This window comes from Chelonoidis abingdonii, chromosome 2, assembly GCF_003597395.2.
Source record: "Chelonoidis abingdonii isolate Lonesome George chromosome 2, CheloAbing_2.0, whole genome shotgun sequence".
NCBI classification, from domain to species: Eukaryota; Metazoa; Chordata; order Testudines; family Testudinidae; genus Chelonoidis; species Chelonoidis abingdonii.
In genome coordinates this window covers 165406641-165420480 of record NC_133770.1, presented here as the reverse complement: position 1 = coordinate 165420480, position 13840 = coordinate 165406641, and the positions used below count along the sequence as shown (strand labels likewise).

Below are 13840 nucleotides of genomic sequence, written 5' to 3'. Positions count from 1 at the left end.
TTTTAATGTGTATTTGGCTGGAAGTATTTTAAATTGTATTTCTGCTGGAGGAGGCTTCTCTCTAGTTTCTATAAGCTAAAAGACCCTGTAATATTCCATCTTAAATTTACAGTAATTATCTTTATACTTTTCTTTTATTAAAAGTTTTTCTCTTTAAAAGACCTGATTGATTTTTCCCCCTCGTTAAGGATCAAAGAAACTAAGTCTGTACTCACCAGGGAATTGGTGGGGAGAAGGGAGAGAGGGAAAGGGGAGGGAGGAAGGGACATTCCTCCCTGTTTTAAGATTCAAGAAGTTTGAATCACAGTGATCTTCCAGGGTAACCCAGGGAGGGAAAGCCTAGAAGAGGCACTGGTGAGGGAAAGGGTTTACTTTCCTTGTGTTAAGATCCAGGGGATCTGGGTCTTGGGGATCCCCAGGGAAGGTTTTGCGGGGATCAGAGTGTATCAGGCACTCCAAGTCCTGATTGGCGGCAACGCTACAAGATCTAAGCTGGTAATTAAGCTTAGGGGAATTCATGCTGGTACCCTATCTTTTGGACTCTAAGGTTCAGATTGGGGGAATTATACCATAACAAGGTGTTAAATGGTTAAGGTAGGGCAAAGAGCCCAGCATGGTGGGAGACATTCCTGCATTGGTCTGGGCAGGCACCCAACCCAACGGTCGTCTTCTAGCTCTTCCATTTTGGGGGACGTGTGGCTGGAGGACTGGAGGCATCAGTATCCTTTGCCTGCCTTGCTTCTGAGCTGGCTTACTTGTCATGGCCTTGCTGAAGAGCAAGTTCTGCCTTAATGCTCTGCTTTCCTCCCAGGACAGGTCTGCTGAAGCAGTCCAGCCCCCTGCTGCAGTGTGTGTGGAGTGTACCAGCAGGACTCTGCCCTTGGAAACTTCAGACTCTAAGCCAGGCTGAACCACCCTGGCATAGTTTAACTCTGCTGTGGTAAAACTGCTGCATCTCCTCACCTCCGGTGGCCTCTTCTTTCCCTTATTAAACTTCCTTTGTTCCTGAAATGGCTCTGTTTTGGAACGTGTCCCACTGTGCTACCACCTAGCAACCTTAAATTGCCTGGACCTTCCCTTAGCCAGCAGCAAGCAGACTGCACCCTTCAAAGACCCAGTGAGGAGGATGGGATCTGCAAGGCGCTAGGTGCGGCTGGGATGGGGTAGAATCCTCCTTAAACTGCAAGAACTTCATACTGCATCTCCGCTAGGGGCATGAGAGGAGCTGGGTTCAGCAGGGAAGAAAGTTTCTTGCTTCCCCCGGTCATACGTTGAAAGGAGACCCTGATGCTCTGTCATCACCCCCTCTCCCTTCTGATCCAGGGGCACTCAGCAGCACTCCTGCTTTACATGCCTTTCTTCATGACCAGGCCCAATTTCCAGTGATACCATAGCCACTGTGACTTAAATGCACCGTCAATACTTCAGCTGCCTAATGCCTCTCCTTCGAACTTGTGCTTTCTTTAATATCTGCTTCCCTATTTAGAGTAGTCCAGAGGCCAGTGGATGGGACGCTCACTTGAAAGGTGACAGAGCCCATTCAAATCCCTTCTCCCCCACAGGAGAAGGGGGGACTTGAAGTGGGGGTCTCCCATAGTATGGGTGAGTCCCCTATCCACCAGGCTAACAGTTATAGGAAGCTGTGCCTCCTCCCTCCCCTGGCTGTTTCGTCTGAACTTGTCTGCGGGCCCCGATCTGGTAGGTGGCCTCTGAGCTTGCCTGCTGGATTGGGCTCCTGCATGCCACGCAGGCAGACGAACACCCATTTTCCTGGTTTGTGACTAGCTTTGGGGCTGGAGTGGGAGGCAGAAGTCTGGCACCTAGCAGGCTGCAGCGGCACACATGCCCAAAGGGAAAAACGTAGGTGCTGCGTGAGTTGAGGCAGCAGCCGAGCAGATCGGTCGATCACAGAGGTACCTAACACTGGGACTTCGGCAGCAGGATCGCACCCGGAATGCTTACCGGGCAGCTGTTTCCTGGGCAATGCCTGTGCTAACATTCCGCTCCCTGTCAGAGCCTGGGGATCTCCTGGGGGCAGCTGAGAGGCCTTTGGGTGCAAGCGAAGGATCAGAGTGAACCCTGCAGAGTCCTCCTGCCTATGCTGGGCCATGGCCGCTCTCTCTCTCTTCCTTGACGTTCCACTCACCAGGGAAGTGAACTGGCTCCTGGATGCCTACCAGGAGGATCCATCCCCTGACAAAGTGTACCTTGACCACAGGGGTAGGTCCTGCTGGTTGGATGCCATGCACTCTGGGCTGCACTTTTTCCCGCACCAGGGACAGGATGTCGTCTGACTGCAGGGGAGCCTAAAACATGGGTCTTTGGTCAACATTCAATGTTCCAGGCCTCTTTCAAGGGCATTGTAAATTCCAGATCAAGAAGGCATAACCATGCTAGCTATGATCAAGCTGCTGTGCACAGCAGTGTGACCAGCAGCAGGGGTGAGCTGCCCCTCATCTTATGCTTGGACCAACTAGCCCCTCATGCTGCTGTGGCCACATTCTTTTTTTAACGCATTAGCTTGAGAGCTAGGAATTATACCCCCAGTTCGCAGGGTAGACAGACCTTGAGTAAGAGCTCCAGCCCCTTAGAGCTGGAAATAAATCCTGTCATGGGAGTCTGGGTTTGTTTTCTCTTTGCTGGGGCTGGATCATGTTTGCTCACTTTACCAGACAAAAGGGATGAAAACCTGGCCCTGTTGAAATCAGTGGGAGTTTTGCTGTTGACTTTAAGGGGGTTCAGGATTTCGTGCATGGTATGTTAACAACTTCCCGAGGGGGTGTCGCCCTTCTCACCATCACCAGACAGAATGACAGTAAAGAGGAGTCATGAAGTGAAATAGATCCCATCTCACGCTCAGCACAGCAGTACAGAGTGAAGGCAGCAGTGATGAAGCAAAGGTACAGATGGGGTAGAGAGGCAGTGTAGGAAGGTGACAACTTGTACAGCCCCTTGTCTGACTACCACCAGGCTGTAAGGATTGCAAATGTCTCTGGCAGGTAGAGTGGTCACAGCTGGTTTTCTTCTGTTAAAGAAAAAGCCCCCTTAAAAATGCAATGAAATAAGATTGCTTGTAGAGCTGTGGAGTCCTGCATGTGAAGAGCCACCAGGCATCTGCTGCTGGTCATGTCTTCTGCTGTGGGTACCTTCAGGGCCAGCTTTATGCCTATTTCACCAATTCCTTCGAATCAGGTCGCGTGCCTAAGAGGGCCCCACACCCAGTGAAAATCCCTTCCCTGGCTAAAATCCCTTTTTAATTTTTACTCACCCGGCGACGCTTCGGGTCTTGGGCAGCACTTCGGCGGCAGGTCCTTCACTTGCTCCGGGTCTTTGGCGGGTCTTTGGCAGCACTTTGGAGGTGGATCCTTCAGTGCTGCCGAAGACCCGGAGTGAGTGAAGGACCTACTGCCGAAGTGGCACCGAAGACTCGGAGCACCACTCAGTGAGTACAAGCCCCATGTGTTTTTTTAAGTGGGTTTTTTTTTTTTTGGTCATCCTTTCTGGGGATCCGGTGAAACTGTTCTAACTAGGCCCCACACTTCCTAAAGCCGGCCTTGGGTACCTTGTCCTGCTGTCTCTGTAGCCACTGCCGGTTGGCTATTAGTGCAATCAGGCATTAGCCATGGGTGCCTGGGCACACAAAGCATGGTACCTGCAGGTTGGGGGTTGAGGTTCCCTAGTACATCTCTGGGGAAAAAGAGAAGCTGGAACTGCTGCTGTCTTGGTACCTTCTCGGGGGCTACGCAAAGGCCATGAGTTTCCAGCGCTGCAGACGTGCACCTCCCAGCAGCAGTCGTGTCACATAGAATTTGACTTAAAGGAAAGGATTTCCTAATAAAACCTAGCAAATAGTGTGTGTCTGGGACAAAGGTGACACCATGGGTGCTGAGATCAGGGAGCTGGGGAGTAGCACAGATGATATGGGCCCTTGTATCCCTAGGTAGGTCACCAGCAGTTTGAACCAGGGCTTTTTATGCCACACCATCCTCAGTAACTGGCAGTAACAGCAGGAGGCTGTTCTCCTCCCAGGGCCTGGCCATTAGAAGGGATGGTGATGCACATGTCACCCCTGAACAGCTTGGCCCACTCTTTCTTCTTGCAGACTGCCAGACTGAAATGGGCAAAGCGTGGGTCTGCCCAACCGTGAGACAGACCCTGCTGCAGATCGCCAGTGACCCAACCCTGGACCACGAGTACCTCCCAGTGCTGGGGTTCCCTGAGTTCACCAGGGCAGCTACCGAGCTGGCGCTTGGCAGGGAGAGCCGTGCTGTGATTGAGAACAGGGTATGGACTCTGTAAGCTGCTGCTGGATGCTGAAATCTTTGAGTTTGGAAAGACCCCACCCCCAAGAGAAACCACACAGCTCTTCCCTAGCCTCAACAGGCAGGCAAATCCCATAGGGCCCTATTATACCTCCTGAGCCCCTGCTCGGTGCTTCTCATGGTAACTTATGGCTACTTCAAGCCTTTAGGAACCAGCCTGCCCCATCTATCCCTGTCTCGTCTCTCTTAGGGCCAGTCCACGCACAGCTTTTGTACCACTCTAATTCTCAGCGAGTAACCAATACAGTTACAGCCCTACAGCTCCCTAGACTGGGTGCAGTTATACTGTGCAATCGCAGATCTGGCTGGGGCTACCATAGAGCATGGCAACAAATCTGCTGGTGAGCATTGCCTGTTCCCACTACTAGCTGCATACCTGTGCCTTAGACACCAGCCCCAGTAACCCAGATGCGACCCTTTAATACAACTGTTGGTTTCCTGATTCCTAAGCCCTCTGTCTAGCCAATAGTCAAGTTGCCTCCAGGAAAATAGCCACTGAGCTGTCATCTCCAGGTGGCTTTCCATGGACTTTAAAGACCCCAGGGCATTTTTTGTAAGACCTGGGGAGTGGGGAGTGCCAGTGTGCAATTGGACAGAATGTCCACTTTCTAACTGTGGTCTATGTAGCTATCATCCTTGAAGGCTGGCCTTCTGGTGGTGATGCTGGCCTAGCCCTCCAGCAATCTGGGTTTGATTCCCAGCTCTGACCCAGACTACCTGAGAAAAGTTATTGCATCATTCTGTGCGTTAGTTCCCCGTCTGTAAAATGGGCCTGTAATCCTGCTGTATCTGTGTAGACTGTAAGGTCTGCAGAGGCAGGTCTCTCTCTTGCACCTAGCACAATGGGGCTTTCAGGCACTGCCAGACTGACCTTGCTAAGGAAAAGGTCTCTGTGTTTCAGTGGTGTGTAAAAAAGATTATTCTGAGTTATCTACAGTTTTAAAAACACCTCTTCTAGACTCTAGGCCCATTGACACAATTCGAAAACCACACGGATTCCTACAAAATCAGTTCTCATTGGAAAATCTCACTCCAATGGAGAGAAAAAATAACATTGAAAATCATGGAAAATTTTGTGAAACTATTTCCCCCCCTTTCTGGTGTCTGCCTCCTTTCTGAAGGGGCCTTGGGGTGAGAGATGCTCTAAGGACAGAAGCTGCCAGCCAGGGTAGGGCTTTTCTATCTAGTTTGGCTTCCTGGTGGAGTATGTACATTGTCCCTGATGAATTGCAGAAACAGGGTTCGGTGTACTGTGTGAGGTGGAGGTAGTGTCCAGAGTAGGCTAGTTTGAATGCGGGGGCCCATGTACAAAGGGATATTCTTCCAAGCCCTTTGCAGCACTGCAGCCACTCAGATGCTGTCATAGCTTGTCTCTTGCAGGTATTTCCAGCAATGCCTTGTTCTGCGGGGACCATGTTCTAGTTTACTAGAGTTGCAGCAGCCCTGAGACGTTGGTCTGGCAAGTGATGTTAAAGATGATGCTCTCTTGTCTCCATGTAAGTCAGGCAGGTGGCGTTCACACAGTAGGAGGGACGGGAGCTGTTCGAATTGGAGCCGAATTCCTACGGCACTGGTACAACACAAGTAGTCCGAGTCCCATAGCGGTTTATATTGCCTTCCCGCAGTGGGGTAAGTGACGTGTTCTTGAGCACTGGTTTCCGTATTGCTCTATATGTGATACGGGGAGGCGGCAGCACCTTGCATGGGAAAGGCCAGTTCAGTAACAGGGTGAGCACAGGGTGGTCGTATGACAAAGGAAAACCACAGGGCGTTTAACTGCAACAGCAGCTCTGAAATGCAACAGAAATCTCAATGTGTCTAATGACAAGGTACAGTGTGGGCAACCTCATGCCTCTCTACTGAGCCTGCTGGTGTGTTAGACGTGGTTTGTAACCCCTGAGACGCGAGGTGTAGCTTGGACAATCCCCAAGGGGCACTGCTCTCGCAGCTGTTTTAAGCCTGGGAGCGGGTGATATTTTGGTGTGTACAGGAATCCTGCTCAGCATTAGGAATTTGGCTGGGATCCCTCTGCTTTTTCCACAGCTATTGCTTTTCTCCACCTTGCTCACCAGCAGTTTGAATGGAGCCCTTGGGGGCGTTAGCTCTTCACATGAGAACGACACTATGAAGAAATCACAGGGTCACCGCTGTGTTCTGGGTAACAGCTTCTACCATGAGAGATCTCATCAACTATTTCCAGGGCTAGTACCCAATTTCTGTCCACTACCCCCCTGCTCACCTGCACGGTTTATGTCCCCGCAGACAGCCTCCGGTGTATATTCCAAGATGTCGGCTTTACAGAGATCCAGCCCTACCATTACTGGGACACTGTGAGGCTGGCTGTAGCCATAGAAGGATTCCTGGAGGTGCTGGAGGTATGGAGCTGGCTGGAGCTTTGCCAGGTGCCCCTTGTCTTAAACCCAAGTCTATTCATGTCTTGCAGCTGCTCGATGGCTGCCCAGCCAGACTGCTAACAGCGGGCAGCCCGTGCTGGTAGCTCAGGTTCTCTCCTGCTTTCAGAGTGCCCCGGACTGCTCCATAGTTGTGCTGCATGCTCCTGAGGAAACCGGCCTGACTCCCAAGCAGTGGGAAGAAGTTGCCAGGGTCATGGGGGTAAGTCTGAGAGCAGAGGCTTTTCTCCAGCTCCTGTTGCCACTGGCCCTGCCTGCCACGCTGGACAGAGTCTCACTGTGTGCTCTGTTCCCTGCTGTGTCCCCAGAGGAAGCGCCTCTTCCCCTTCTTTGACATCCCGGCTCAGGGGCTGGCCTCCGGAGACCTGGACAGAGACGCCTGGGCTCTGCGACACTTTGTGGCCCAAGGGTTTGAGCTCTTCTGTGCCCAGTCCTTCTCGAAAACCTTCGGCTTATATGGTGAGTCCCTGGGCTCACAGCCTCATGTATAGAGGGTCCAAGGGAGAGCTGGGAGGGGAGGCAGAGGGGAAACCTTGACTTTCTGAAGCAGGGTGTTTAATTTGGGTGGCTTCTCCCCGCCACTCTCCTTGTGTGGCCTCTGCCACCTGCTAAGAGCTCTCTGAGGCCAGGGTTCAGGAACACAGGATTGTCCCGGCGGGCTCGCATCTCCTGTCCATCAGGATGATTCCAGCAAGGGCTAGCCTCATCCGGTTCGAAGGGCACAGCTACAACATAGCTGGGAGGGTGGATGGCAGTGGATGGGAACATACCCTGGCCGGCTGCACAAGCCAGTGCACCCCCGAATGGGTCAGGGTGGGCCTGTGCAGCCCAGGCGGCAGTGTGCTCACCGTAGCTGGAATACACCTAGCCCCGGTAGGTGGGTACCTGCCCTAAGGCAATGCTGGACCCCGAGCAGGCACTAGGTGTTTGCTGCAGGAAGTGGAAAGGACACCTGGAGACTACAGGGAACAAAACTGAATGAACTGACTCCCTCCCCACAGCAAGGGTGGTGGAGGTGGGAAGGGCAAAGCTGGGGTAGAGCTGGCTTAGGGGATAGAGAGGGGCCCTTTGCATGTAGGGGGGTGTCCTTCCGTCCTGCCATACTGCTCTTGTCTCCTGGGCAGATGAGCGCGTGGGGAACCTGATTGTGGTGGCGAGGGACAATGAGACGCTGGTGAGAATCCGCTCCCAGCTGCAGAAGCAAGTGATGGGAATGTGGGCCACTCCTGCCAGTTTGGGAGCCCGGGTCATCACCACGGTGCTGAACAACCCGGCCCTGTTGAACAAGTGGTAAGGGGGAGAGTGAGCGACTGCTGCGGCACTGTGTGCACCAGGCCAGATAATCCACACATGGTTAACACTTTCTGGCAGGACACGAGGGTTACAGCCTTAGGCGTGCCCAGGGCCCCTTTCATTCTAGAGCAGCCCACAGTGCTTTTCAAATTGCAGCCAGCTTTGGGGTGCGGGGGAGGAGACGCTGGGGGAAAAACCCTCAAAGGGCATGCCTGACCTGCAGTGCCCCCTCTGGTCAAGTATGGTGCAGATAAAATCTGCTTCAGTTTCCCCTTCACTCAGGCTCCCTTAAAAAGCCCAAACAGTTCAGATATTCAAGGCATGCCCCCTACTGGGGTCCAGTTTATTACATCCTATACAAAGCCTTTCAAAATAGAATGCAGTGCCCAGCTGGCCATCCCCTCCTCCTGGAGCCTGGAGCCTTCCTTCCGCCATCTCGTGCTTCAAGCCCGGGCTTCCCTCCTGGCACTTTTTCCCTGCTGCCACAGGGCCCTTCTGGGGACTTCTTACTTCCTACAGGGTCTGCAGGCAGATGCACCCTCCTTTGCAGCTGTCTCCCCCTTTATAAGGCTCAGATACCTTCCTTAAGCCCATTGGGCTGCTGGTAATCAGTCTGGGTACCTGAACCCTGTGACAAACCCCTTCTGTGACTAAAAGGGCCAGGTGATCATTGCTGTCTACCCAGAGCAGTCAGGACCTGCCTCACTGGACCCAGACAGGTCATGTGAGCTGGGGTTGGGGAGCTCAGGAAGGGCCCCTCTAGCCCAGTGAAGCCATTAGCCCCTTGGAAGGGGAAGTGAGATCCCCATAATCCTCCCACTGCTCTCTGCAGGAAACAGAGTCTCCGGATGCTGGCAGAGAAGATCATGCTGATCCGGGAGAAGCTGAAGGAGAAGCTGCGGATCCTGGGTACACCTGGCTTCTGGGACCACCTCACGGCCCAGTCAGGGACCCGCAGCTTCACCGGGTTGCTCTGTAAGTACCCGTCCTGCCCCTCCTCCATGCTGCACCTGGAAAGTCAGAGTCCTGGGCAACAACGTAAACCTTGCTGGTGTGGCAGTGAGCCAGGGCACTGAGAAAGGCATTTCATCCTCAGAAGCTGGGCAGCAGCTTGTCCTTGCTCCTGGAGGGCCACGAGTCAGTCCAGCTTTTGCCCTTCTGTCACCTTTTGATTGGGGTGTATGGGAGAGGTAATACCTTTGAGTGATTTGAACTGCTGCACTCCTTGAGTGGTTTCAGAGTAGCAGCCGCGTTAGTTTGTATCCGCAAAAAGAACAGGAGTACTTATGGCACCTTAGAGACTAGCACACTTATTTGAGCATAAGCTTTTGTGGGCTACAGCCCACTTCATCACATGGTTCTTTTGCTCTCTGGTCCTCACTGGTGACCCAGTTCTCACCTGTGGCTCCAAGTGACTGTAAGTATGCGACAGCAGCCACACCCCGGTAAGCTGCCTCGGCAGGTGGGCTAAATCAGGGGAGGGTAACCGGAAGTGTGAAAACTGACGTTGATTTAGAGATTGCCCTCCCAAGTATACAAAGACTGTTCTGGTAGCCAAGGTGAAGAAGACCATATATTGGTCCAACGGCGTGAAAAGCAATGTCTTGTGGAAGGCGAAATGGGGCACTACAGAAGTCATGGCTATCCACTGCAGCTAATGCCTCACATCTGCAGTGGTCCTGCCCACATCCACTCTCCATGCCCCTGGGAGTGAGGGCAGTATTTCTAGTCCCATTTAACAGACAGGGAAACTGAGGCACCAGGACTTGCCTAGAACCCTTGACTCCTATCTCCTGTCCTGTTCTTAGATCACTCGGCCCCACCCCTGCTCTGGGGCTCGGGATTGTAGGTGACTGATGAGGCTTGTGTCTTCTGCTAGCATCCCAGGTGGCTTTCCTAGAGAAGCACAAACACATCTACCTTCTCGGGAGTGGCCAGGTCAGTGTCTGCAGCATCAACTCACACAACCTGGACTACGTGGCCCAGAGCATCAACGAGGCCGTAAGCAGCACGGAGGGCAGGGCACAAGGCCTGAGCTGGGCAGAGATGGAGTGAGAGCGTCGTGCCTCGCACAGCCATGTGTGGTTTTCAGTACTGAAAGCGCTTGGTGCGCAGACAGCCCTGGGAGCACAGTGCCTGCCTGCCGTGGCTCTGCTCCCAGGGGAGCTATGCTGACTGAATAAAGACAAGAGTGAGGATATTGACTCTTTGCCTTGTTCCAGCCCTGTTGTCCCCGCCTCTCAGAGAACTTCCCAGGCATTAACAGCGGGGCCAGAGGCACTGAGACAGGAAGTCACTTACCCAGAGTCATCCAGCAGCTCAGTCCCAGGCCTGAGAAAAGAGTCCGGGTCCTGTGCCCTGGGTCAGTGGTTGGGTGTAATGAGGGGCTGGTTTGTTACACCATCCCTCCTCCTGTGCTCGGGCTCCCTGGGCAGCTCTGCCCACCTGCACCTGAATTATTCTGTCCCTTTGTTCGCTGCAGCCCCCCATGCTAATCCCCAAACCAAAAGGAATCTCTGCTTCCCTTGCCCAGTCAGCTGGCGAAGAGCACGGAGCCAGGCAGATGCACAAGAGAGGAGAGGTAATTCAGGCACTTCCAGCCACACTCCAAAAGGTAGCAATTACTGCTGGATAGGGTTATTAGCAGTGATTAATGTCTCACTAGGAAGTGGTGCTGCCTTGTGATTAGCGCAGGCAGCGCAGAGACTGGCTCCTGAGGAAGCAGCCCGGCCTCCTCACCAGTCCCCAAGCTGTTCAGAGAGTGCGGCTGGATCGGTCCTCTTCCCTCGCTGAGGACTTGCAGGTGAGACCAGACGAGACCGGAGGCCTGGCCTTTTCTGCAGAATCCTCAGCCGTACTGATGCCCTGCAGCAGGCATTTTCATTAGCCCCCTCAGCCAGCCTACGGAGTGTCCCAGTGTGGGGAACAAACTCCCACTGTAGGTAGGGTTTCTGATGACCCACTTGGCCAGGAGGTTGCTCCGTGAACGAGAGCTCTCTGCCCCTTGCTAGCTAAAGGTTGTGTCTCCCACCCATCGTCCTAGAGCACGGCTCCAAGGAAGCTGAACGCCCATCAGAGTCCGAGCTGTGGGCCCTCCAGCTCAGTGCTCATTGCCCTCTCTCCTTAGTGGGGCAAAGATCCACGTTCCCCTAGCATGGATTACACTTGCTCTTCTTTTGCCTGTGTTCTGTGGTTTCAGCCTCCAGGACCTGCTAGCCCAGCTCCCTGCACCCGTACAGAGAGTCTATCACAAGCCCTGTGCAGAATATGCCACAAGAGAGACCAGTAGATTCAGATCGACCCCCTGAGCAGCAAATGAGCATTACCAGGTGGCGCAAATCAGGAAGCATCACTAGGAGAATGAAAAGCAAAGAATGCTCTGCTTCTCCCTGCTGTGTTTGCAATTAGACAAAAATGAACATTTCACAGTGGCAAGAACATTTGTCAAAATATTCCAGGTTTTTCTGCCAAAAAAAATGGGGTTGAAAACAAAGCCCAAATCTCCACGTTGTAGAAAAGCCATTTTGCTGCTGACAAGAATTTGGGATGAAACATGTGATACCAGCTGCCGTGGACATGAAGCTGCAGTTCCTGGGAGCCTTGGGGCTGGGGTCAACCGTCACTCAGCTTCGCAGTTTACTAAAGCACCAGGCACCCCATCTGGAGACAGTGTGGTGTAGGTGTCCCCAGGCTGGCTCGGGAGCCCAGTGCGCAGCCAGCTGCCTGCGTTGTTACTGTGGGTCTGTAAACATTCCCTGCACAGCAGCTTCCCTCCCTCCATCCCAGAGCCTGCTAGTGAGGAATCTCATCTGAGCCTGATTACGCAGCCCTGCCTTTGGTTGTAATGGCTTCCGCTGAATGTAATTTCAAGGCAACAAATTGCTTCGGCTTGAAGCCAGAGGATAAGGGGGGGGGAAGCAGGGCAGGAGTGAATGGCCCTGCCACCACACAGCACAAAGGCAAAGCAAGAGCCTCAATTTGCTGCAATCTGCCCCCTGCCGAGGCACAGGTCGCTGGAGACTTCATCAAAGGAAAGTGAGGGCAGGAGTCACTCTAACTCCACAATAAACTTCAGGGAACTCCTGGGAGCTGAGATTCAAACGCCCAGGGCTGAAGGGTCACAGTCTTCCACACCTGAAGCTCAGGTCACTGTCCTCTCTGCTTGTTACACGTCTCTTCCCTGCAATGAATCCTGGTTGCACTAGGTGTGTCTCATCTTATGCTGTGTGAGGCCCTCTCCAGAGTGCTCAGCAAACCTGCTCTTGGGCATGGTCTCATGCTACATGCAGTGCAGCTATTCATTATATTCTATTTATTGGGACAAAATGTTTCAATAATGTAATTTTGATGTTTCCAAATTGGGGTGGGGTTTTTTTGGTGTTTTTTTTGGACTTTCCATTCTGCAAAAATTTTCAAAATGTCACAATTTCTCCCAGGATTTAAATTCCATTTTCTCACCAACTCTAGTCTTCTATCATGTCTGCCTTTACACACGTGATTTTATGTGTGTCTGTTCTCCCACGACTGACCTCCTATGTGTCCGCTCTCACGTCCATTGTCTAGCCCATCCATAACATCAGGTGGGCCAGCGGTCAGATGTGTCAGACAATGGTGCCCTCAGATGCTGAATCACAAAAGAGGAAGATACCAAAAGACTTATTTTTGGAGAGAGGAAAAGAAAAGAAACAAATGTAAGAGAGGCAGGCGAGTGTGTTTGGGGACAGGGAGATTTAAGGAAAGTCCATTATGCCAATAAACCCTGAGCATTAGGGGGCACTTGTGCGGAATATTCTACAGCTGCCAGGCGGAGGTCATGGCATGGAGCCCATTTGGAAACTTTTATGTCCCCTTCTTGTTCACTCAGCTCTAGAGGGCCTTCTGCCAAGGCAGGAGGGGCACAGTGAAGGTGAGGCTGGGGAGAGAAGCCTGCACTGCCACTGCCCATAATGTGCCCTTTTTGGAGATCAAGAGAAGCCTGGTCCCCAGGGCCGTCAGGCCAGCACTTCCCCCCAGAACTAAATTCACTTGATAAGAAGGAGGTGGCTCGAGTGGGGCTGTAGCCTGGCTGGAATAGAGGTAAGGTCCTGTCTATATGCAAGATAGTTGGTGTGATGAACTAGGAATGTTCTTAATGTTTTCTCTGAATACTGTGTTGGTGCCTCAGTGTCCCCTAGGCAGTTCTTAAGTATCTGGCAGAGCAAAGGGCCAGTGCACCTAAATGCCTGACCCTCTGTCTCCTAGCAACTGATGACCTGGGGCCCCACTAGAAGGCCTCTCCAAGGAGTAGTCGGTGAGCTCAGCGCAAAAACCTGCTCCCTCTTTGGGGGGCAAATGAGGTCTACTGCACATATTAGGTGCGAAGCCTGACAGATTTGCTCAGCTATTCATATTCTATTTTTATTTTGGGACAAATGGTTTCTAATTAATGTAATTTTGATCTGTTTCCCAATTGGTGTGAATAGGGATTAAGAGTGGAATTTGTTAGTTTTTTTTTTTGGCGTTCTATGTCGTGTTTTTGTTTTTTGTGACTTTTCCATTCTTGTAATAAAAATTTTCAAGTGTTCACCAATGTTCGTCACCAGGCTACCGGGGATCTTTTAAATTTCCTTATTTTCTCACCAACCTCCGAGTCTTTCTATCTTGACTTGCCCTTACACATCTGTGGTGAATTTTATATAGTTTTGTGTTCTGTTTTCTCCCAAACATGATTCTGATTCCTTCCTCCTTATTTGTTCGCCTCAGACACGCTCCTCACCGTCCATTGTCCTAGCCTCCTTATCCCCATATACATTCAGTGTTTTTCGGCCAATGTTT

At 52.1% G+C, this 13840-nt stretch overlaps 2 protein-coding genes across 2 annotated transcripts in view; both read left to right on the top strand.

Moving 5' to 3' along the window:
• The window catches only part of LOC142046428 (nucleoplasmin-like), a 6968-nt gene extending 6058 nt beyond the window's left edge, over positions 1-910 (top strand). The window contains exon 6 of the mRNA XM_075063395.1: positions 812-910. Coding sequence (XP_074919496.1) covers positions 812-910 — 99 coding nt within the window. The remainder of the gene's footprint in view (positions 1-811) is intronic.
• A 1198-nt stretch (positions 911-2108) lies between these two features.
• GOT1L1 (glutamic-oxaloacetic transaminase 1 like 1) lies at positions 2109-10081 on the top strand. Its single transcript, XM_032786905.1, has 9 exons — positions 2109-2220; positions 4103-4284; positions 6366-6480; positions 6585-6697; positions 6843-6935; positions 7042-7192; positions 7858-8023; positions 8859-9001; positions 9906-10081. The coding sequence occupies exons 1-9, from the start codon at positions 2109-2111 to the stop codon at positions 10079-10081; spliced, it is 1251 nt and encodes a 416-aa protein (XP_032642796.1).
• The last annotated feature ends 3759 nt before the right edge of the window (positions 10082-13840 follow it).